The following is a 23,958-nucleotide window of genomic DNA, read 5'->3' as shown; positions in this document are numbered from 1 at the left end:
TTTGCTGTTCATACTGACTTTGGAAATCTTACTAAATGAAATCCGGAAAGACCAGGGAATAAATGGTTTAAGACTCAAAAATGAAGAATATAAGGCACAAGCCTATGCCGATGACTTAGTATTTGTACTAGAGGACCCTTTAGATTCTAGTCGGAAATCAATTCAAAAATTAGAAGAATACGGCGAAGTGGCAGGATTAAAGATCAATAAAAACAAAACAAAAATGATAACCAAAAACATGACCAAAAAACAAAAAGAGGAACTGGAAATAATAACCAATATGCAAATAGCTAAGAAAGTAAAATACCTGGGGATCTGGGTGTCGGCAAAATGTTCCACAATTAAAGATGATAACTATAACAAATTAGTGATACAAATAAAGAAAGACTTAGAAAATTAGAAAAATATTCAACTATCACTCATGGGACGCATAGCGACAATCAAAATGAATATTTTACCAAGAATCTTATTCCTGTTACAAGCCGCACCTATTAACCCAGGTAAAAAATTCTTTCAAGAATTAAATAACATAACCACTAGGTTTATTTGGCAGGGACGAAAAGCGAGGATCAAACTAAAGTCATTGCAGGACAGCAAAGAGAGGGGAGGTTTAGCATTACCAAATTGGGATTTATACGCATTGGCAGTATCAATAACATGGGTGAAGGATTGGATAGAGCTAAAGAATAAAAGAATTTTGACCCTGGAAGGCCATGATTTGCAAGCAGGCTGGCACACTTTCCTATGGGATGATAAAAATAAAACGCACAAATACTTTGAAAAACATTTAATTAGAAGAGCGTTATTGCAAAAATGGCTCAAAATAAAAAAAATCCATTACGTGAAAATCCCGAATTGGCTATCACTAACAGAAAGGACGACTCACCCAAATTTTATAGATTGGAACAAAATACTAAGATATAGAGACTTAATTGATAGACAGGGAAACTTAAAAACAATTGAAGAATTGGCAGAACAGAACATGAAAGTGGACTGGTTAACCTACTTGCAAATCAAAACTAAATACAATAATGATACCAAATTATATGACATTGAAACAGAATCACACGAATTGGATAAAATCATCCAAAGCCCAGATAGAAAATTGATAGGGAGAATATATAAATTTCTCCTGAAATACAAAATGGAAGAGGAAATTGTGAAAGAACAAATGATAAAATGGGCACAGAACTTTGGACACAATATTGAATTAGACAAATGGGAAAAATTTTGGGGAACAAACTTAAAAATGACACTCTCGGTTGCATATAAGGAAAACCAGTATAAAATGTTTTATAGATGGCACCTAGCACCAACAAGGTTAGCTAAAATATCGTCAAATACATCCCCAAAATGTTGGAAATGCGAATCGATACACGGAACGTACTACCACCTATGGTGGACCTGTGAGGAGGCTAAAAAGTTTTGGAAAAAGATCAAAAAGTGGCTGGAGGCAATAACGGGAGTTAAAATAGAATGGAAACCGGAAATCTTCTTATTAGGATTACTCCCTACAAAATACAAAAAAGAAAAAGTACTTAATATTGCATATAATAACGGCGGCAAGGATTGCCTATGCCCAGAAATGGAAAAACAAGCTAACTCCAAGTAAAGAGGAAATAATAAGAAAGGTGATGGACTGTGCCGAAATGGACAAACTAACTAAAGAAATCCAGGGAAAAGAAGAATCAGAATTCTATCAGATATGGGATAAATGGTATAGGTGGATGGAGGAAAGAAATAGGAATCCTAGGCGATAAATAAGCAGAATGTGGTAGCCCTTATAGATTGTTGTCGATGTTAAAATGTTTATTCATTGGATAATATAAATACGAATGATTCTGGATAAAAGTACTTTCAAACAAATGCAGTTAAAGGAGAATGTTGGTATATTCTTTGATTTAAAATGCACAATTCAATTTGAATGAAGTATAAAGAATGATTGTAGTAATGCATGGAATTTAATTGTAACCAATCGACATGCTAGCTGGAAGACGTATTGAAGAGTGTTTTGTGTGTGTGTTATCCATCTAATTAAAACAATAAAAAAAAACTAAAAAGAAAAAGAAGTTGCCCTTTAAATGGTATTCTAAACAGAGGCTTAAGCTACATCGAACTGTGCTTCCTTCCCGAGTGGAATTCATCAGGACGGAAGGAATGGGTGGGCAGGGCCTGTCCTCCCCTCCGGCCTCTCCTGCCAGCCCTTCCTGGGGGCCAAAAAACCTCCGAGCTCATATCCCACAGGACAGGACTGGCGGCGGGGGCAGCAAAGGCAGCGTCCAGGCCCAAGGTGACTTGAATCCCGGGATGCTCCTGCCTGGGTGAGAGCCCATCCTTCCGGCTGAAGCTGGTGGCCCAACTCCTGCTCTCCGGGCGCCTTTGAGCCCTGTGCAGGTGCCTGGGCTGAAGTGGCACCACCGACCGTGCTTGCTTCAGACATCCATCGGAGCAAGGCTCATCCGCCACCCAGAAGAACCCGTCTCCCCCTTAAATACCTCGGCCTTTCCCTGGTGTGGATACTGGGTGGGGCAGCGTCAGGGTTGCGCCCGGAGCCGGAAGGAGGCTGCTTGGCCACCTGGCACTCTTCATGCACCTGCCGCTTCAGGACGCACTCCTGAGCATGGGCGACGCCGGTGAAGGTGGATGGTCTTAGGGAAGTCCTGTGAAAGGGCCGTTCGACCCCCACAGGGGTCACGACCCACAGGTTGAGAACTGCTGTCTTAGATGAAAAAGGAGAACTAAAATCAGTACAAGATCTGAAAACAAGGAATAAATATGGAATGGTGGCCCTATTTACAAATTAAAATAAGATTTTAAAAAGATTAGGAACAATACGGAATACACGAGAAACAAATGGAATTAGATAAAATATTACTAGGAATGGAAGGAAAAATGATTACTAGATGATATAATTTTCTTTTAAGATATAAAATGGAGGAAGAGACGGTAAAGGAGACAATGATTAGCTGGGGAAGAAATGTTGGCCATAATATAGAGTTAGAAAAATGGCATAAACTATGGGAAAGAAATTATAAATTTACGATGGCAGTAGCCTACAAAGAAAACCTCTATGAAATGTTTTATAGATGGCATTTGCCTCCAACAAGATTGGCCAAAATGTACCCAAATTTATCCCCCAAATGTTGGAGATGTAGCCACAAGCCTGGAACATTCTATCATATCTGGTGAATGTGGCCCATCACAAGGAAGTACTGGTGCAAAATTCGGAAATGGTTGGAAGAAATTACTGAGCAAAAAATGGACCTCAAACCAGAAGCATTCTTATTAGGACTACTAGACCAAAAAATGGATAAACAATCTCAATAAATAATCATACACATACTCACTGCAGCCAGGATTGCTTTCGCACAGAACTGGAAAAAATCAATATACCCTCAGATCAGTGGTGAGTTGCAAGTAGTACGCCCTGGTACTGGTGTACCAGGGCTTGCCTGGAGCACCGGATACCGTTCTGGTATGGTGCTCCGGAGGGCACACCCGCCCGCCCGAGCTTACCATGTTTTAAAGCTTTCAGTGCTTCCGCACATGCGCATTGCGCCTACAGCGCCTGCGCAACGCTCCACCGAACTGCTGGCGTGTCGCGGAGGCTTGCGGAAGCATCATTTGCAGCCACATCGCATATGCGTGCACTGTGTGCATCCATGTGGGCAACACAGGGCCCATTCCAACCATACCAGTTGGAATGGGATGTGGAACCCACCACTGCCTCAGATGAAACTAGAATCAGGAAAATACTTGAATGCACAGAAATGGATAAAATGACAATAGAGCTAAAAGAAAGAGAAGAATCGGACTTCTATAAAGTATGGAATAAAATATATAAGTGGCTAGAAATCAGAAGCCAAAACAGAAAATAGAGAATATAAATATACAGTGATACAAATAATTAATATTATTATAAGTGTTAATCCTACGTTTGCTATATTATAGGACAGTGATGGCGAACCTATGGCACGCATGCCACAAGTGGCACGCGGAGCCATTTGTCAGGGCACACGAGGCGCTACCCTGTCAGCTGGCCAGCGCGAATGCGCGCGCTGGCCAGCTGAGTTCACCTTTTTAAAAGCTATTTTTCGCCTTCCCCAGGCTCCAGAGGCTTTATAGGAGCCTGGGGAGGGCGAAAAGAGCCTCCCCCCCCCGGAGGCTTCAGGGACCGTCCCTGAAGCCTTCGGAACGCTTAAAACCACCCTCCGAGCAAACCGGAAGTGACTCCGGTTTGCTCGGAGGGTGGTTTTAAGCGCTCCGAAGGCTTCATGGACCATGCGAGGCTTCCCTGATGCCTTCGGAGCGCTTAAAACGACCCTCCAAGCAACCCGGAAGTCACTTCCGGTTTGCTCGGAGGGTGGTTTTAAGTGCTCCGAAGGCTTCAGGGACAGTCCCTGAAGCCTCCGGGGGGTCGGGGGAGGCTCTTTTCGCCTTCCCCAGGCTCCTATAAAGCCCCTGGAGCCTGGGGAGGGCGAAAAAAGCATGTAAAATGGGGGGGGTCACGCGTTGTGCGCGCATGCGCACTGGGGAGTCACACGTTGCATTATGGGTGTGGCACGCCTGCACTCAACCCCCCTGCGCTCCCCCCACTTGTGGCACGCAAGCCAAAAAAGTTTCGCCATTACTGTTATAGGACAAGGTTAAAGCAATAGGAAGGCAATGCAGAAAGGAGAATTATAAAAGCTAAGCAGGAAAGCCGATACAGAAAGCTGTAAAATTACTGTATATTGTTATTTATGTTTTGTGTATTATTTTTTCATGTTGTGTCTTTTTTACTGTTTTTAAAGATTAAATCATTCAACAAAAATATATTAATAAAAAAAGATCATTTTCCTGATGTGCGCATGCGCACTGGGCAGCTCCTCTTCTGCTTTCTGGCATGCCAATGTGCGTGAAGACCAGCTGGCTGCTGCACCCGAACCCAGAAGAGCAACTGGTGATGGCTCCGCGTGCCATAGGTTCACCATCACGGGTCTGTGTTATCATTTCTATGCTAAATGCAGTTTCAAAAAGCCAATCAGCAATAGCGAGAGCTTCTTCTGAACTATATGACTATGGATCAGAGGTGGTATTCAGCGAGTTCTGACAGATTCTAGAGAATGGGTAGCGGAATTTTTGAGTGGTTCGGAGAACCGGCAAATAGGCTAGCCCCGCCCCTGCTGCCTCCCAGCTCAGAGCTGGAAAGCAGGTTAGTGGGGTGGGGAAGGAATGGGGATTTTGCAGTAACCTTTCCCCAGGAGTGGAAAGGGAATGGAGATTTTGCAGTATCCTTCCCCGGCCACGCCCATCAAGCCATGCCCCCAAAGCCAGGCCATGCCCACTAAGCCACGCCCACAGAACTGGTAGTAAAAAAAATTGAATCCCACTACTGCTATGGATGGTCATCTTCCTTTCATTAGCTGATCAAAGTGTGTTTGTTTGATAAAGGTACCTTCATGTTCTGAAAGAGAAAAACCTTTTCTACTCTATTATGTAGCATCTGTATGAGAGGTGTGGGTGATAGCTTTTCAATAGGCGCTTCTGCAGAAATTAGAAGAATTGACCAATTCCAACTAAAATACAAGTTTGCATGAAAATGTTTTTTGTCAATTTTTATGCTAGTAAGTGAAGAAAATATTCATCCCAAACCTTTATCTTTTCTAAAAGGTTAGCGCAGTTGGCCATAAACTAGTAGAAACACTGTTGGAAAGAGGCCATGGGATCAGCAGTAAACTGCTGTCAGTCTTACCTTTCTCATGGTTTCTTAAAAAGGCATAATCATAATTCATTGGAAATACCATTGGCAGCAAAATTTTATTTTATAGAGCTTGTTAAATACAATTTACAGAAAAATACATTAATATTTTTTCTAAAAACCAGTTTTTTTACACTGAAAATACAGTGCTTTTTCTTACTTTAGGAGTATTAATTCATATATATCTGTTTATATGAATATATTTGAACATAGGATAAATGCATTAATATTTTTTTCTAAAAACGAGTTTCTTTTACACTGAAAATGCAGTGCTTTTTCTTACTTTATGAGTATTACTTCATATATATCTGTTTATATGTTTGAATACATTTGAACATAGGACAAATATGAATAATGTATCTGATACTATGAAACTTTTTTTTAAAAAAGAAAGCAATAAACTGGTGGAATAAGTATCTTCTTTATATTGTATCATCAGTCCACCATTTTAAAACAGATTTTAATGTAATTTACATTTATATTTCATTTTTGTCTAAAATTGGGAAATTATTGCAACAGTAATGCAGTCTCTAATAATTGGCTTCAACGTTAAAGATAATTTAGAGTCTCTTATATTTTTTTCTGTGGATCACTAATTTTAGCAAATACTTAGCAGCACTGTTTTAGGTTTTATGCAGTATGGATTCTAATGAAGTTTAGCTAATCAGGAAGTAGCACAACAATGGAAATCCATTTCTCATATTTTGAATTAGAGAGTTGCCTAAAACCCCGTAAAATTACTATTTTATATTCTTAACATTTAGTGCTCTGAAAACTTATCTTTTGGGGGAAATGCCATGAGCAAAATAATTTCCTAGATACAATATTTTTGGAAAAGTACAACAATTCTGCAACTCTGTCCATTAAGATTACAGAGCAAAATACCTAACGTCATACAGCAGATACCATTAAAGTGCTATAAATGAATAAACTTTATCACATTTATAAACTTCTTAGTAATCTAGCAAAGAGCAAACATTTGGTCTTCATCCTTTCTTATTGTCTTCATTGTAATTTCTCAGGACTGATTATCTGACATCAAGTTGTTTTCCACTCCTGATAACCACAGAGTTATTCTCATACTATTCCATCATGTTTCATTAACTAATTCCCATAAAGTTTTGCATTCCCTCTTTCTGCTTTCTTTCCTTCCTTCCTTCCTTCCTTCCTTCCTTCCTTCCTTCCTTCCTTCCCTCCCTCCTTCCCTCCCTCCCTCCCTCCGCTCAGAATGAACAAAAATTTACAACAAAAGTCAAAGATAATAAAAAAAGTTTCTTCCAACATATAAATAACAAGAAAAAAAATCAAGCAAACAATTGGCCCACTAAAGAGAGAAGATGACAAAGAAGTATCTGGCAGTAGAGAGAAAGCAGAGCTGCTTAACTCATTCTTTGTATTGTTCTTCACAAAAAAAGAAACAATAGTCCAACCTACCAAAAACATAACTCTAAAATACAGACTAGAAATAAAATTTAAAATAAGCAAAAAATGGTAAGAGGATACCTGTCTGATCTTGATGAATACAAATCACTGGGGCCTGATGGCTCACTTCCCAGAGTTCTAAAGGATCTGGCAGATGTCATCTCAGAACTACTGTATCACATCTTCCAAAACTCCTGGAGCACCAAGCAACTACCAGAGGACTGGAAAAGAGCTGATGTAATTTCCATCTTCAAAAAAAAATGAGGGGGGAGTAGAAACTACAGACCAATCAGCCTAACATCAATACCTGAGAAGATACTGGAAAAGATAGTAAAAAACATCTGCCAACATCTAGAAATGAGTAAAGTAATAACTAAAAGTCAGCATGGTTTTGTTAAAAACAGATCATGGCGAACAAATCTTATTTCATTCTTCAACATAGTGACTAAATTAGTAGATTAGTAGTAGATAATATACATATACTTTAGCAAGGCATTCGACGAAGTAGATCACAACCTACTTCTGGGTAAGCTAGAAAAATGTGGGATAGATAGCATCATAATCAGATGGGTTTGTAACTTAATGGTACTACATCTACATGGAGGGAAGTAAGCAGTGGGGTACTATAAGGTTCTTAAGCCCAGTACTCTTCAATATCTTCATAAACAACTTAGATGAGGGAATAGAAGGGGAATTTACCAAATTTGGGGACAATACTAAGCTGATAGGAATAGCCAATACCCTATCAGCCAACACTTGATAGGCTCAAGATCCAGATCTTGGCAGACTTGAACACCGGGCCCTATTTAACAAAATAAAATTTAATGTAGAGAAAAGTAAAGTCCTACACTTAAGCAACAAAATCTGAAAGTGGAATCTTAGTGGACAACCAATTAAATATGAGCCAACAGTGTGTGGCAGGAGCCAAAAAAGTCAATGCAATCCTAAATTGCATTAATAGATTCAAACAAGATCAAATGAGGTACTAATACTACTCTATAAAGTCTTAGTAAGACCATACCTAGAATACTGCATCCAGTTTTGGTCACCACACTATAAAAAAGATGTTGAGATCTAGAAAAAGTGCAAAGAAGAGCAATCAAGATGATTAGGGGACTGGAGGCTAAAACATACAATGAGTGGTTGCAAGTACTTGGCATGGCTAGTCTAGTGAAGAGAAGGACTTTTAATTTTAACTTTTATTTAATTTGTAAACCGCGCCCTCTCCCAGAAGGGACTCGGGACGGTGTACAGTCATATTAAAACACAATATAAATACATACAGATATAGATAAATATAGATAAATATAATGGAGGAGGTAACATATAAACTGTACAATAATAATTAAAATTAAAATTAGAGACCAGTGGAGACATGGTAGAAATGTTTCAATATTTAAGGGGCTGCCACAGAGGAGGGTGTCAAACTATTTTCCAAAGTACCCAAAAGCCAGACAAGGAACAATGGATGGAAACTGATCAAGACATTTAACCTAGAAATAAGGAGAAATTTTCTGATAGAACAATTAACCAATGGAACAGCTTGCCTGCAGAAGTTGTGAGAGCTTCATCACTGAAAGCTTTCAAGAAGAGACTGGATTGCCATCTGACAGAAATAATGTAGGGTCTCCTCCTTGGCCCAGGGGGGGTTGGACTAGATAACCTATAAGATCCTTTCCATCTCTTATTACTGTTAAATCTGTTACTCAACCTTAGTCAGATTTCAGATGCAATTTTCACATATAAATTAACCTGTTGTATTGCTATTCCAGAAGCATACCACTATATTTTAACATGTCTTTAGTAACACATATGTACCTGCAGTTTTACAGTTTTCAATTTATCAATTGTTGCATATGTTTTTTTTCTTGAACTTAATGTATATATCATTTTAATTCCATTTATTATATTAATGTCATTTCCATGTAAATCTGTAATATAACACTCTTTCCAACAGTCATTCATTCAAATTATATCCCAATATACTTATTTTTAATTCCATCTATTCTAGTGAAGGCTCCTTATTTAGTCCTTTGCACTTAGTTGCATAACTACTTTTTATTTCCATTAAAAATATTCTGTATTTTTCTTTCTTTTTGAAATCTTAACTATTTCTTGCTTTTAATTGTATTCTCTGCAGTCCTTATCCTTCTGTAACATAATTTGTCTTGTTCTTGGTTTTTGTTGAATTTATTTTATTACCTGTATGTTTTTTATGACCATAGTATTTTTTATTCCACCAACTATCCGTTTTCATTCTTCTGGCTTGCATAACTAATCTTTGTAACTAGGTAAGGTTATGTAACACCTATGTTGCATTGTCTAATATACCGTATTTTTCAAAGTATAAGATGCACCGGAGTATAAGTTGCACCAAGATTTTGAACAGGCAAATTTTTTAAAAAAGTTTTACACTCTGCAGACCTCCCAAAAATGGCCCGTTTTTCGCGAAAACAGGCCCGTTTTTTGTCAAAAAAGGGGGGCATGCATAGCCTTTAGGAGGATTGTAGAGTGCTCCTGCGGGGGTGGGGGCCCAAAAATGAGCAAAAAACTGCCTGTTTTTTGCTCATTTTTGCTCTCTTCAGCCCCCAGGACCACTCTGGAAGCCTCCTAAAGGCTATGCATGGTAATTTTTCAAAGGGGGCAGGGTTTCAGGAGGCAAAAAAATGCTGTAAAAGAAGCACCCAGATTTTCACCCTCTTTTTTGGGAGGAAAAAAGTGCATCTTATTCTCCGAAAAATACGGTAATTATTTTTCTACCATTCTGAGTTGCTTCCACATCTACCCGTACTTCCTTTTTCCAATCTTCAATCATTCAGTGAGGAATTTATTTCCTAGTATTTCTTTACATTCCTGTTCTTTCTTTCTATATCTTTTTGCATTTATTCTAGTTTCTTTCATTTTTATCAAATTCTAATCTGCTGCATCAATATTCATAACTTCTCATTATTCTTATAGCCTTCCATAATTCTGGTTTCAATGATAACTGAATGAAACATGTTTTTCCTTTAATTCATTCCATTTCTGTATGTACATATAAATAAATTTAAATGCGTATTTGCATCAAACCAAACTGAAAGCTGATCTTCCATAATTTTTGGTTCACAAAATAGTCTTACTTTTTCAGAACCTCTTTGTTTTCTTTTACATATTAACTCATGCTATCCAACATATTTCTATCTCCCCTTTCTATTGATCATCCTTCATCTGGAATGTTGCACATTTTCCCCCAAATATTCATTCTGATTTTTTAATTATTTTTCTTCATCGAAACATTAAGATTCAAATATCTCTAACCTATGTATTCCTTCTTTTTACCTACCACCACAACATTCCATTTTCCATTTGTCTGAAATGGTATAGAGTTTCCTGCCTAGGCAGGTGGTTGGACTAGAAGACCTCCAAGGTCCCTTCCAACTCTGCTATTGTATTGTATTCATGATAGATGATAGATAGATAGATAGATAGATAGATAGATAGATAGATAGATAGATAGATAGATAGATAGATAGATAGATAGATGATAGATAGATAGATGATAGATAGATAGATGATAGATAGATGATAGATAGATAGATAGATGATAGATAGATAGATACACACACTATATTGCCAAAAGTATTCGCTCACCTGCCTTTACTCGCATACGAACTTACTGTAAGTGACATCCCATTCCTAATCCATAGGGTTCAATATGACGTCAGTCCACCCTTTGCAGCTATAACAACTTCAACTCTTCTGGGAAGGCTGTCCACAAGGTTCAGGAGTGTGTTTATGGGAATTTTTGACCATTCTTCCAGAAGCGCATTTGTGAGGTCACACACTGATGTTGGACGAGTTTATGTGGCCTACCACTTCATGGCTGAGTTGCTGTCGTTCCCAAACACTTCCACGTTCTTATAATACAGCTGACAGTTGACTGTGGAATATTTAGGAGCGAGGAAATTTCACGACTGGATTTGTTGCACAGGTGACATCCTATCACAGTTCCACGCTGGAATTCACTGAGCTCCTGAGAGTGACCCGTTCTTTCACAAATGTTTGTAAAAACAGTCTGCATGCCTAGGTACTTGATTTTATACACCTGTGGCCATGGAAGTGATCGGAACACCTGATTCTGATTATTTGGATGGGTGAGCGAATACTTTTGGCAATATAGTGTAGATAGATAGATAGATATTTTAGTTCTTTAATACATAACTGCTTCTGTTTCTTGCATCTATAATCTCCTGTTCGTGAGAGTAAGATATTTTCATTCAGATATGTTACCTGATTCTTCTACAAATTATGAGGCAATTACAAGCACTATCTCTATGCAAACAGCAATTGGACACATTTGGAAACTATTTAACATTTATTTATTTAATGCCTTTTAGATGCACGTTGTACTAATCAAGCAAGACCTTTTAATTGTTCTGATTAATAATTGTAAACCTTTTCCTAAGTTCTAGACATTGTGTGAATGTATTATGTTTAATAAGGATCAGTACATAAATCTTTCAAACAGAAATACCTTAATTTGACAAATCCAATTGAATTTGTATAAAAATATGTCTGCAAAGTATGCGTGAGTAGCATAATTAAACGACTTGGATTATGGTTAGATAATATACATGCTAAATTCAGTTGAAAATGTATAATGTTCTAATTGCTAGAGCAGCCTATTAAATACTGTAATATAAATTAATTAGAAAAATGAAATGTGATAAATTAAATTCATTTAAATCGACATGATTGAAATTGATACAGTTTTTATTTCCAGCAGATTTATAGAAAACAGCATTTCTTGGAAATATATATTTTTGGATTTAGCCTAAGAGAAAGGTCTCTTTGAAACATTAAAATGAAGTCATGTGGGGCTGTAAACTATTTAAATGCAGAACAAGGTGCAGATTGCATTGTTTTTCATATAAAAAATCTATGGCAATTAATTTTTCCTTTTTTGCCTAGCTTTATATCTTGGTATAATAAGCTGAAAAAAGTTTTTAAACTAGTTTTACTGAACAAAAAAAAAAGTTTCTCACAATAACAAGTCAAATACCAATATTTTGTAATTTGTATTTATGCACTTTATTTCTTGAAACAAAAGTAATTGTTCCCAGGATAACTGATTATAAGAATAAGCCCAATAATTAGAGAAATATTTTAATGTGTTTTAATAATATAATAATATCTCAGCCTCTTCTTTTTTAAACTATTTAATGGCCAGTTATTAGGGCGTCTAAGCTACAGTAAAATGTAATTTAAAAATTACAATTTCTTTGTTGTAATATGTTCTGTCTTTCCAAGTTTTCAATTTCCTCTAGCGAAGCTGGAGGACAGATTATTAAGTTTTGATTATCATGTTCCCTTGTTACTTATTTTAAAAGTAACAAGCGAAACTTCCCAAATATCTTTGTATGTTTATTATTCAGTAAAACAGATCAAATAACATTCATTTTCACATTCAAATAATTAGAATAAGATTAAGAAATTTAAGTTTCTTTGGACTTATTCTTTGGACATTGAGACGTTACTGCATTTATTACTGCTTTTCCATATTCATATGATCAAATGACATAGAAACAGAGACTCTTTCTTTGCTTTGTTGTTGTTGTTGTTGTTGTTGTTCCTTTAAGTCTGGGTTGACACCTGGCAACTGCCTAGACTTATCCCTGCAATTGTCTTGGCAAGATTTTAGAAGTGGATTGTCTTTGCTTCTTTTCCTAAGGCTGAGAGACAAGGACTGGCCCAAGGTCACCCAGTTGGCTTTGTGCCTAAGGTGGGACTGGAACCCAGTCTCCTGGTTTATATCCTGATGCCTTAACTACTACTGCAACCTGGCTTTCTATGCATTATTGTAATACATACAGTATATAGAGTCTGTCCCAGCGGGGTTTATGTTATATATGGAGAGGCCTTATCCATCTGTCAGTGGGAAGTAACTTCATATAAAGGGAGATGGTCATAGATCCATCAGTAGTGGGAATCAGTGGATCTTCACAATATTGTGTGTGTGTGTGTGTGTGTTTGTATGTGTATGTATGCATGGGGAACAGTAACTTCTTTGTTATGAAGATATTATTTGGGGATTTTTTTTATTTTAATATTTTCTTTATATTAGATACTTTAGGTATATGTACATATAGTCACAAACAAAAAAAGACTATTTTTTGAATTGCTATTTACCTGTAAAAGCAAGGTAGGGCCAAAAAAAAAAAAAAGATAGGAAAAAGGTAAGAAAAAAGTGTGTGCATGTTTTTGTGGGTGTGCATTTTAAGTATTTGTCTATCTTTCTTACATAGGAGTTGAAAAACTAATTCACCATCTACACAAACATAACATTCCCATAGCTGTTGCTACCAGTTCATCTCGAGTGACATTTGAAATGAAAACAAGCCGACACAAAGACTTCTTTGCTTTATTTCATCATATTGTCTTGGGAGATGACCCTGAAGTAAAGCATGGCAAGCCACAACCTGATGTGTTTTTAGTTTGTGCAAAGAGATTTGATCCTCCTCCATGTCCAGAAAAGGTAAACATAATCACAAAATACAATAACAATGAAAATTTCAAGCTATTATATTTTGATCTTTTATTTTTTATTTTTTTAATGTGAAAGAGTTTATATTTGATGGTATTGTTACTGAGCTTTAACATGTAATGATTTATAATGACCACTGATGGGCTTGCTCTAAAGCTGCTTGTTCTAAAGCAATATTTTAATTGGACTTGGGAAGGAAGTAACAAGATTAGTAACTGATTGGGTTGGAGACCACCAGGAAATTCCAGGTGACTCCTAACACCAACATTAAAAGCAATTCTTTGGCAACACTCTGCCTTAGGTTTCCTTCAAGTCCACATTTGCTCAAGTTGGTTCTGTCATTAAGGAATGTGCAACAGCTTATTCATATTCAAAGGCAATTAAGACAAAAGTGCACCTGTCTTGTTTGTTCTGGACTATCCTTTACATATAGGGAGTCTCCACTGAATAGGAAAAAGGGAGAAACTGCCAGGACTGCTTCCACTCAGCAGTGGAAGATTTTTTTAAAAAATGTATGGAATCTTCAGAGGAAGGTCACTCATAAAACAATCATTTGGGAGGGGGAGGAATCACATTCCTTTTAAGGAAATGTCCTTTTATTTGAGTGTATATTTTGTTTGAAAAAGGAAGTTTACACAGGTAACCAGTAAGAGGAATAAAATAATAGCTCTCTGCCATTCCAGAAGCTGTGAAAGTTGCTAAAAAGCAGTACATTATTAATGCAGAATTAGCCACTGTATTAAGCAGCTCATTACAGATTTTTTAAAAAAAAAAACCCTTTCATGATAGCGTCTTTGCTGAATCATATATCTTTTGCAGTATACAAGATTTTGCTTTTGGTATTGCTACTGAATATAATAATAGGATAGCTATGTTTAATTTACTTCAAAAAATCTTATCATAGAAGTTGAAATTGTCTGTTTAACTGCTTTATGCTTGTCATAACTGCATCTTTATAACCTCAGAACAAAGAATGAATAGAACAAGAAATTCCTCCATTAATGTTATTACATTTATGCTGTAATGTGTTACTCTGAAGAGACATATGGGGAATAACCGAATATATTTTAAAATATTGCAAAATCTTTAGTTTTACAGTGATTTTTTATTTGGACATCAATGTTTTCTTTTTCTTTTTCTCTTAGTGATAAATTATCATTAAGATAATTCAATACCAAAGGAGGCATTAATCTTATCATGTTTGTGTATCTATATATTCTCATGACTGTATATAATTTAATTACTTATATAATAATATAAGGGGAGCTTGCAAGGTAGCTTTAAAATATTACATTAATATAAACATATTATTCTTATTATAAGAATAATAATTATAATAATTATTAATAATTATAATCTTATTAGAAAAAAACTTTCAAAGGAAATACAGAGAATAGAGGATAAATTTAGCAATGAAATTAAGTAACTATTAGTGATTATATTTGCAATTAAGTAGTAATTTTTTTCTTGTACCTTTTTTCCTAGCATCAATATAAAGGAATCGAAAGATATGGTAGTTTATTGTATCAGTTTTACTCATAGCTTTGTTACAAATGTGGGTTTTTAAAAAAATATCTGTCTAACTTGAAATAGCTTTAATATTGAATTGCTTAGAAAAAATAGATCTCCTCTTCTTACCTGTAATTTTTAAAGTATCTATTTATATTGCACATATATATTTGTTTGATTATCAGCAGCAGTGGTCAGCTGAAAAATCACTGTTGGAAATTGGCAAGGAGCTATCATCCTTTGTTTACAATTGTCTCTTTCATTTAAAAAAAACCAAGTGTTTTCTATCTTAATTTCTCCAAGATGATGAATATTATTACTCTGATCATCAAGGATTAGAAAGTATTGTTTTTAAAAGAACCAAGATTGAGCTTCCTATCTAACTGTTGACAGTTCAATACCTTTGATCTGTCAACAGTCGTAAATTCATGATAAATTTTCAAACACAAAAATCACCTGGAATGAGTTCTTCAAATGAATAAAGACTGTTACTGAGACAAGAACATACTTGCTTTTGTGTACTCACAAAGATCTACTCCTTGTAGTGTTACTTAAAAGAACTTGTATATTAATAAGAAGAATGTTCAAATCAGATGCAAATGTTAAGCTCTACTTTATGTGTTCTCTTATTGTAAGCTTACATCTGGATAGTGTAATTTCTTAATTTTAACTTTAATTTTCTTAATTTTTGGCAGCAGTGAGAAAACTTCCCAAAGCCATTAGAATGGAATTTTATATGTATTCATTATATTTTTGCTATTGTTGAATATGCATTTTATTTTTGTATAAGGAAACATTGCAAGAGTAAAGAATCCATTTGTTCCTTGGTAGAATTGTTAAAACATAATGTGTAAGGAACATTTGAGCCACCATAAAAAAGTCAGTTCAACTATTTTTATTTTGAGCAACTTATTGGTAAATTATTCTAAAACTTAAAAATGCTATTTATAAAATACATTAAATTATTTTTAAAATTAATATCTAAAAATAGAAGCAACTGGTAAGAAAGATTTGCTATATCCTGAAAACTGCTAGGTGGTTGATAAGATGATAATGGATTTAAATATGATAATGGATTAAAAAATCTATTTTTTTAAAACAGTGTTGGAAAGGACCACATAGGTCTTCTAGTACAACCCTCTGCTTAAGCAGGAGCCCTATACCTTTCCAGATGAGTGACTGTCCAGTTTCTTTGTAAAAGCCTCCAGTGATGGAGCCCCCACAAAATGATAATAGACTAAAAAATTATTATTGACAAGAATGAGAGAAGCTAAAGACGGGGAATACAATTAATAAAATGTATAAGGAGAGATTGCAAGAGTATCTTTGGAAGAATTAGCGTTTATATTCTGGAAAATTGTAAGCATTTGTGCATTCAGTAGTGTGAAATGTTGATGGTACCTAAGTTGTTTGCTAATTAAGTTACCGGGGAGGGGCCACAAGAGTACAAGTAGGGTACATGAGGTTCAGATATGATGTTGGGGACAGTGTGAAGAGATGTGTGAGAGGCCACTATGCAGGTTGGGGGATATGCCTGAGGCTGTGTAACTGGCACACATGGGTTGGAGAGGGTCTATGTGGGTGCAGCCCAAGTTAGGGAGAAAAGCTGGCAGGGAAGGATTCAACCACATGATTACAATTGCAGGGTGCTTGCAACTGGTCATAAGTGGGGACAAATTGCTAAGCACTGGATTTCAGTCATGCTGGAATTCTTAAGGGCCAATCGTAACCACATTTCGTCAGTGTCATCATAACTCATAACAGTCACTGACCATATGGTCATAGGTTGAGGACTACCTGTCTGAGGTAAAATTGCTTCTTATTTTGACAAGCTAATCAATCTCAAAGTGAAGATTTTCAATGAGTAAAGTATAAAACTTGCATAGCTGACAAAACAGTGCTTTCTCTCTTTTTTTGCCCTTGTAGAACAAGATCACACTTGCAGAAATTTTGCCAGACTTGCATTTTTAGTGCAAAATTTACATTATTCTAATTGGCAAAATCTCTAAAATACTACAGTTCTCAAATACCTAGCTGGCATATATATCATACAGATGTCCAAATGCTAACCTTACATTGACATTATACATTTCTTGCAGGCCGGATTATGTTACAAACTGTAAAAATGAAAACCGCCAACCTTTCAGAAACTGACATTGCCTGCTCTAAAGGATTTGTTATGTCACTTGTGCACATCTATATTGGAAGGATTTGTAACACATTTTAAGGGCAGCAGAAAACCACATCATGGGCTTTACAAGGGCAGAAAATTGCTGCACAGTACTATGAAGTTTGCTTGCTATTGTTTCAGTTAGTGAAAAAAAATGTTAAGCCATTAATATATTAATACATATGCACTAATATAAATCTTATTAATCATCTCCACAAAGAACTTAGCAGGTTTCAACCAAGGTTACATAAAAAATAAGAAAATGTTTCCTGAATCAGAACAGAGCACTATAGGTACATCAAAGATATGTAGAAAAACGAAGGTTTTTTCAGAAAAAAATATGACTGTATAATTATAGAAAATGCTATTTTAATTGATCTAGGACAACATAAATTCATTTAATCCTAATCATCATTACATATATTCTGTATTAAGTTGTAGGAAAAAATCCCATTTGGATTTAAAAGCCAATAGAGGTAATAACTCTGGTCACAGGCCATACACTATATACAGATTTTTTTTAAATTAGATTACACCATTGCATGTAAATTAGACAATGAGTCTACCTCAGCTCATTCCTTCAGAGATGAACACTTCATTAACAAAAGACAGTTCAATCCAGCTGAGGATTCTTTAGCTACATAAGAGTTGATTTTTCACAGTGCCCTAAATTGCTATAATATATCTGGGGAAGCAGGGAAGTGGAGAGGGTGAGAGAAGCAGGAGTACATGAAGATGACTTCTTTTTCATCTTCATATATACAAGAGCATCCCATGAAACACATAAATGGGCACAAGATAATGCATTTAAGCTAGAACAGAAGCAGAACAAAGATCTTGTAATGTAAGACCAGCTGCAAGTGAAGATATGAAAGTTCTTAAGGAGTCCATGAAAATAATTTATGAAAGTTTAATCATAATATTATGGCTTAGTTGTACTATTTTTGGATACTTACATTACATGAAATTGAGTTTCTATAAGAGGAAACGCTTGTGAGCAGAATTGTCTATAAATGCAAAAAAATGTACTTACATAAGTTTTATATGGCATATTACTTAAAGGTACAAAATTATATGCAATAAATACACAAAGCTTAAATGGAAAAATAATCTAAATAAAATGTAGTATTAAATTATTGTGGGTTTTCAAGCAACAATAAAATATATTTATACATATCCTGAAAACCATGAACTTGTTTACATCATACAGATAAGAATGTGCTTCATCTAAAATTAAAGTTTGGTCTGTTTTGATTCTTATCAGCATAAAAGTGTGACAAATAAATAAACAAAATACAAATATCATGTTAGTTAGGTTGTTACCACGAAGTGCCATGTTGGTGCTGTTTTGTATTGTCTGTGCTATTTGGGGAAAAAGAGGATTTTTTTAAAAAAAATGTGGGTTTTTTATCTAGCTGTATTTACAATGCCCAATGGATTACAATTAAATGAATTATCCACTGTAATGGTGGGGAAAGGATATCTTCAAGCATTTTTTTTAAAGTTGATCTCATTTTCTACCTATAATGAAGAAGTAAAATTTATGGTTTGAGGTGGTACTTTTAAAATTGATTCATCTAATTTGAAAGCAAAATTTTACAGTGGTGTTTTTGCTTCCGCACCCAGAAAAAAAAAGCATTTTTGTTTACCTCTACAGTTTCTTCTTTCACATCTGATAATTTTAAGAAACAATTTTATTTGTTGACCATTGGCCACAATAGAAAGATACACATTTTACACATATAAGAACCTGTGATAGTTCTTCAGATTACTCTAAAATCTAATCAAAGTTAGTCATAATTTGAATTAGTCCATTAAAATAAATGTGATTGTCTATATAATAATTATGAGAGTCAATGGTGTGGTTAAACCACTAGGTTAAGTAGGAGGCAATAGCAAACCACATGAAAACTGAAGAGATTTGTTCAGGCAGTTACTTGGAGTTAACACTAGTTTCAAGCCACACACAGACACACGATGTACAAACCAATATTTCATTAAATAATTAAAGGAAGGGCAGCAGTACCTTTTATGTGATTTTATTATTTCATAGTGTTTACTGTATCAACAAGGGACCATTTTCTAGAAAGTAAAATGTAAGTAGATTAATAGCTTCTCATTGCTGGAAAAAAATAAACATGAAAGTATCAAACACATATTTTTGTGCTACAAAATTATTTTAGTTAATTTGAATTCTGCAAATATTCTATATGATGATATAGAATGTGCATATTCAGCAGTAGCTTCAGCTGAAGTGATAATATTGCATCAAAGCATGTGGGAAATATATTTTGGTTATTGGAAGTTATAATTGTCGAAGAAAGGATTACTGTGACGTACTAAGTGCCCTTTTCTTTTTAATTCGTTGCTATTTCTTTGTATGAAATTAAATGCAATTTTGGGTTTATGGAGCAATGTAAAATATAGGAAGAAATGTCGAATTTTTCCAGCCATAACTGCACTTAGCCTTTGTGTAAAATGCCATTGGCTTCATTCCCAAAGTGAAGCCAGCACAAATATTGATCAAATTTAATTAAGAAGTAGTAGAATTGTTCTTATTTGTATCATTAATAATATTCCCCTTTTGTAATTAAGTCTTAATTTTGAGAAGATGCTATCAGCTGGGATCATGGGATTTACAGATTGTAGCTAACCCTTAGCTAGTTCAGTCTTAATCCAAATGTTTTAGACCTGTCTGAAATAATTCTGATCAATGATTCTCATCTAATACATTTTAAAACAGAACCATCTCCTCTTCCTCCTGTTGTTGTTGCTGTTCCTGCTACTTCTTCTTGGTATATAATGCTCTTTGATCATTCAAAGGGAAAAAAATCTCCCCTTTTGCGTGTATTTTGGAAATATTTGAAGGGACTGTCTTTATAGCTTTTCACATATCGGGAAAGCAAGGTCATTGCACATATCAGTATTTACAAGGAAATTTCATAAGGAGACTAAAGCTATCGTTATTGAGATTGGCTATTATGACAATCTTGCAGTCTGATTCTGCTGTACCCCTCTTCCTTTTTATACTCCAGTGAATGAGTCATGGAAATGTCTGTTTGAGCTGCTTCTGAATGTTACCTAGACATTCTAGTCTTAAAAATGTTTTAGTCCTTTTTCCCCTGGCTTCTGCATATCCCCATCAAGATTATTACTTTCTTCTATTTACTATCTAATGAAACAGCTGTTATATCCTAATTTCTTAGATTACTCTATACTATTCCTCTTCTTGAATTTGCATCTTGGATAATTTTTAATAATTTAATATATAATTTTGCATGTATAATTTTTATTTAGCTTCATTTAGATGCATTTGCCTTTATACTACCCTTTGAAAATCATCACAGATTTGACTAGAAACTATGGAGAAGAAGAATATTAGAAACTGGAAAAGAAGTCTTCATTGGGTTCACACCACTGACATGGTATTTTATTGGGCCAGACCTAAAAGTCCTTCTATTTGGATTTTCTCATTCTCTCAGAATGATTTATCCCTGTACCCTTTTTATTCTTTCTTGTGCAATATCTTTTTGAAGGATTTAAAAAATTAACATAACTTATTATTTTCAGCTGCCTTATCTGATCTAAATCTATTCCGTTTGTTATTTGGCATTTTTCCAGTCCAGTGTTGCATTCATTTTCATCCTTTTCTTTTTTTCCACAGTGATTTTTTAAATTGTGCTGCCATATATAGTTTTGTTGCTTTTCCCTTTAAAATCTTGAGGGAGAATTTGTCCCTGATCTAAAGAGAAATATACATTGTACCCCTTAGTGACTCACTGACTTGAGTGGCCATAAAGAAAATTTATAATAAATGTATGAATCTATAAGAAAAAATATAATAAGCACAGAGAACGATTCTAATTTCTGCTTAAGGAAGGTTTTAATAAAATTACAGACCTTTCTTAAACAGATATTAAAATAGTTCTCTGGACTTATTCTTTTCTAATATATTCATGCATTTATTATAAATTTCAGCTGTGGTTGTCTTTTAAGGAAAATTGAACTTTAATGCCAATGTATAGATGTATTCAGATCAAATGATGCTGTCCTTAAAATTTCCTTTTAAATTTATGGAAGATTGTGGAGAACCTGAAGAAAAAAAAATGAAATTAACAGAAACAGTCAAGGAATAGGAGGAAAATCAGGGTTTTATAAAGGGCAACTGGGAAGGGTGTTTCAAATTATTCAGAAATTCAACCTTAATAAATTCATTATGAGGATTGGAATTTCTTCTTGCAGTTCTTATGACTGTATTTCATCATAACATTATTTTGCTAAAATCTGTATAGATTTTTCTTCTTGACCTACATATTCAGCATCTTTTCTGTTGCCACCAAAAGCAAGTTACTCTTTGGTGAAGTTAGGACTTTTAAGTTAGAAAAATGGTGACTGAGGAGAAAGACATAAAAGGGATGTATATATATTGTTGGTATGGTTGACAGAAAACAATAGACTCTGGAATTATCCAGTGAAATATGGTGGAGATTTCAAACACATAAAAAAGGTAGGTGTTCTACTGTCAAATTTGCTAATAGTTGTAATTAGCAAGCTGGATGGCTTTCAACTGGAAAAATGCATGGACAAACAATTGGTCATTAGTCACGGTACCTGCATATATATTAAAGGCAGTGGGAATGCCTCTAAATACCAGTTGTCAAGGAATGTGTTGTTGTGAGCAGAAAGGGGTATTATGGTCGTCTGAAGAGTTTCAGAACCACTGACGGAAACAATGTTGGTTTTGTCACATTGGTATATATAGCCCAAGTTCCCATAAGCATGGATGTTACACATACAGATGTGTCTTGCTCTGTCACATAAGTTTACTCTCCTCTTTGTGTTTCTGTATGTAGGAGGGATTTTAATTTTTTAATGCTATTGAGTCAGGGTACATGATGAAGTATTTAAACTCTGTAAATTATCACCCAATGCCCTACATCTGACAAATCCATGAAAGGGTAAAACAGTTCACATAATACTTGCTTCCTGATAGTCAGTGTAACAGTCTTCAGAATTTGTTTTATAAATCTACATGGTAAAGTGTAATATTAGAATGGGTAAATGCAAAATGTATTTATAAAAATAGGATACAAATAAAAGAGGCAGAGTTTACCAAGAAAAATTCTACAGCTGTATAAAGCCATGATGGCAAACCTATGGCACGTGTGTCACAGGTGGTACGCAGCACCCTGTCTCTGAGCAGGCGAGATGTCGCCGTAGTTCAGCTCCACCGCATGTGTGTGCGTGCGTGCCTCCCGCCGGCCAGCTGGTCATCAGGTCTCTGCTGCGCAGGGTGCAGGGCGCATGTGGGGAGCGTGGGGAGTCGGGAGCATGCGGGGGGACTACACGCACATTGCATTTTGAGGGTTCGGGCACGTGCTCTTTGGGCATTCGGTCTGGAAATGATTAGTCATCACTGGTATAAAGGAAGTAATACCAAGCGTAAGTAATACCAAGAACTCAAAGAAGGATTCAGGAGCATGAAAAACATGAACAGTCTGGTCCTATTCCCATATTATTTTGCAAACAATGAACATTTCTTTCCACCAGGTACTCATTCCAAAGTAAGATCAACCGCACTATGCAAGTTTGCATGTCTAAGAAGTATCTTAAAAACAACCTGGGGAAAAAAGATGAAATCAATAGTAGAGCAGAATTTTTAACACATAGTGTTAACACTGGATTTATAATGTGCTTTCTTCTAAGCATTCAATCCTCTTGAAACGCCATTTTACAAGAATCAGGTTATATTTGCTTGTAAATATTGTCATTGTCATTATTCAGAGTTCAAAGTCCCAGTCCTACTGCCACTGAAAGAATCACATTCCTTTACTGTAATGTATTCTAAATTAAAATGTTTTTTTATTCCCTTTTCGTACTCAGTATCGAACACTCTCTAAATGCTTATGGGATCAGCAATGGTTTTGCTTCCAAATAAAATGTTGCTTCTGCGATAGTTATTATTGCCACCTAATTAATTGTTGAAAGTGTTTCTATTTCTGTACTTCTGACTTGCTCTCCGTTTTATCTCCATACCTATATTGGCAAAACTGCTTTGCTTAAACAGAATTTTTTCAAATCAGAAACATGTGCCTACAGTTTAGAAATGGCTACATTTTTGTAAACATTGTCATGTTTATTTAGAAAGTATCTAAGACTATTCATTGCTTTGTTGCAAGGGTATATATATAACCATAATAATTCTGCAGAAATAGAACAGTTAAGAAATATGTAATTCTGATGGTTTGCAGTTGGTCTAAGCACAGGTCATGAAAATCATTTGTCTGCTTTTCAGTCTTCTTTTTCTTAAAGATAGCTAAATGACAAATCTTCACTCTGAGGCATAATGTCTATTTCCAAGAATATGTATACTATATCAATCAGATTAAAAGAGAAAGTTAAAAAAGGAAGCATCTTACAGTTAGAGGAATAATATACATATCCATTGTGTAGTTAATTATTTGTGTACCATGAAGTATGATATGAGGAATAATTAATCTATGATACGAGGAATAAATGAGAAGTTGGTCTCTACTACTTTTCATTGTAGCAAGTGTCATTTCTTCAGTTTTGTCACATGAAAAGATGTACTTG

General features: G+C 35.3%; 1 protein-coding gene across 2 annotated transcripts in view; it reads left to right on the top strand.

Moving 5' to 3' along the window:
* The window catches only part of PUDP (pseudouridine 5'-phosphatase), a 66,149-nt gene that overhangs the window by 17,926 nt on the left and 24,265 nt on the right, over positions 1 to 23,958 (top strand). The window contains exons 3-4 of one of the 2 annotated variants that reach the window (XM_081946024.1): positions 13,447 to 13,676; positions 15,171 to 16,546. In XM_081946024.1, coding sequence (XP_081802150.1) covers positions 13,447 to 13,676; positions 15,171 to 15,227 — 287 coding nt within the window. In that variant the 3' untranslated portion in view covers positions 15,228 to 16,546. Of the gene's footprint in view, positions 1 to 13,446; positions 13,677 to 15,170; positions 16,547 to 23,958 lie in introns of those variants that run through there. The other variant, XM_081946023.1, reaches the window with a different exon arrangement.

This window comes from Natrix helvetica (genome assembly GCF_964273705.1).
Source record: "Natrix helvetica genome assembly, chromosome: 3".
Classification (NCBI taxonomy): Eukaryota; Metazoa; Chordata; class Lepidosauria; order Squamata; family Natricidae; genus Natrix; species Natrix helvetica.
Note: the sequence above shows the minus strand (reverse complement) of the source record. Positions and strands in the feature narration are given on the sequence as shown.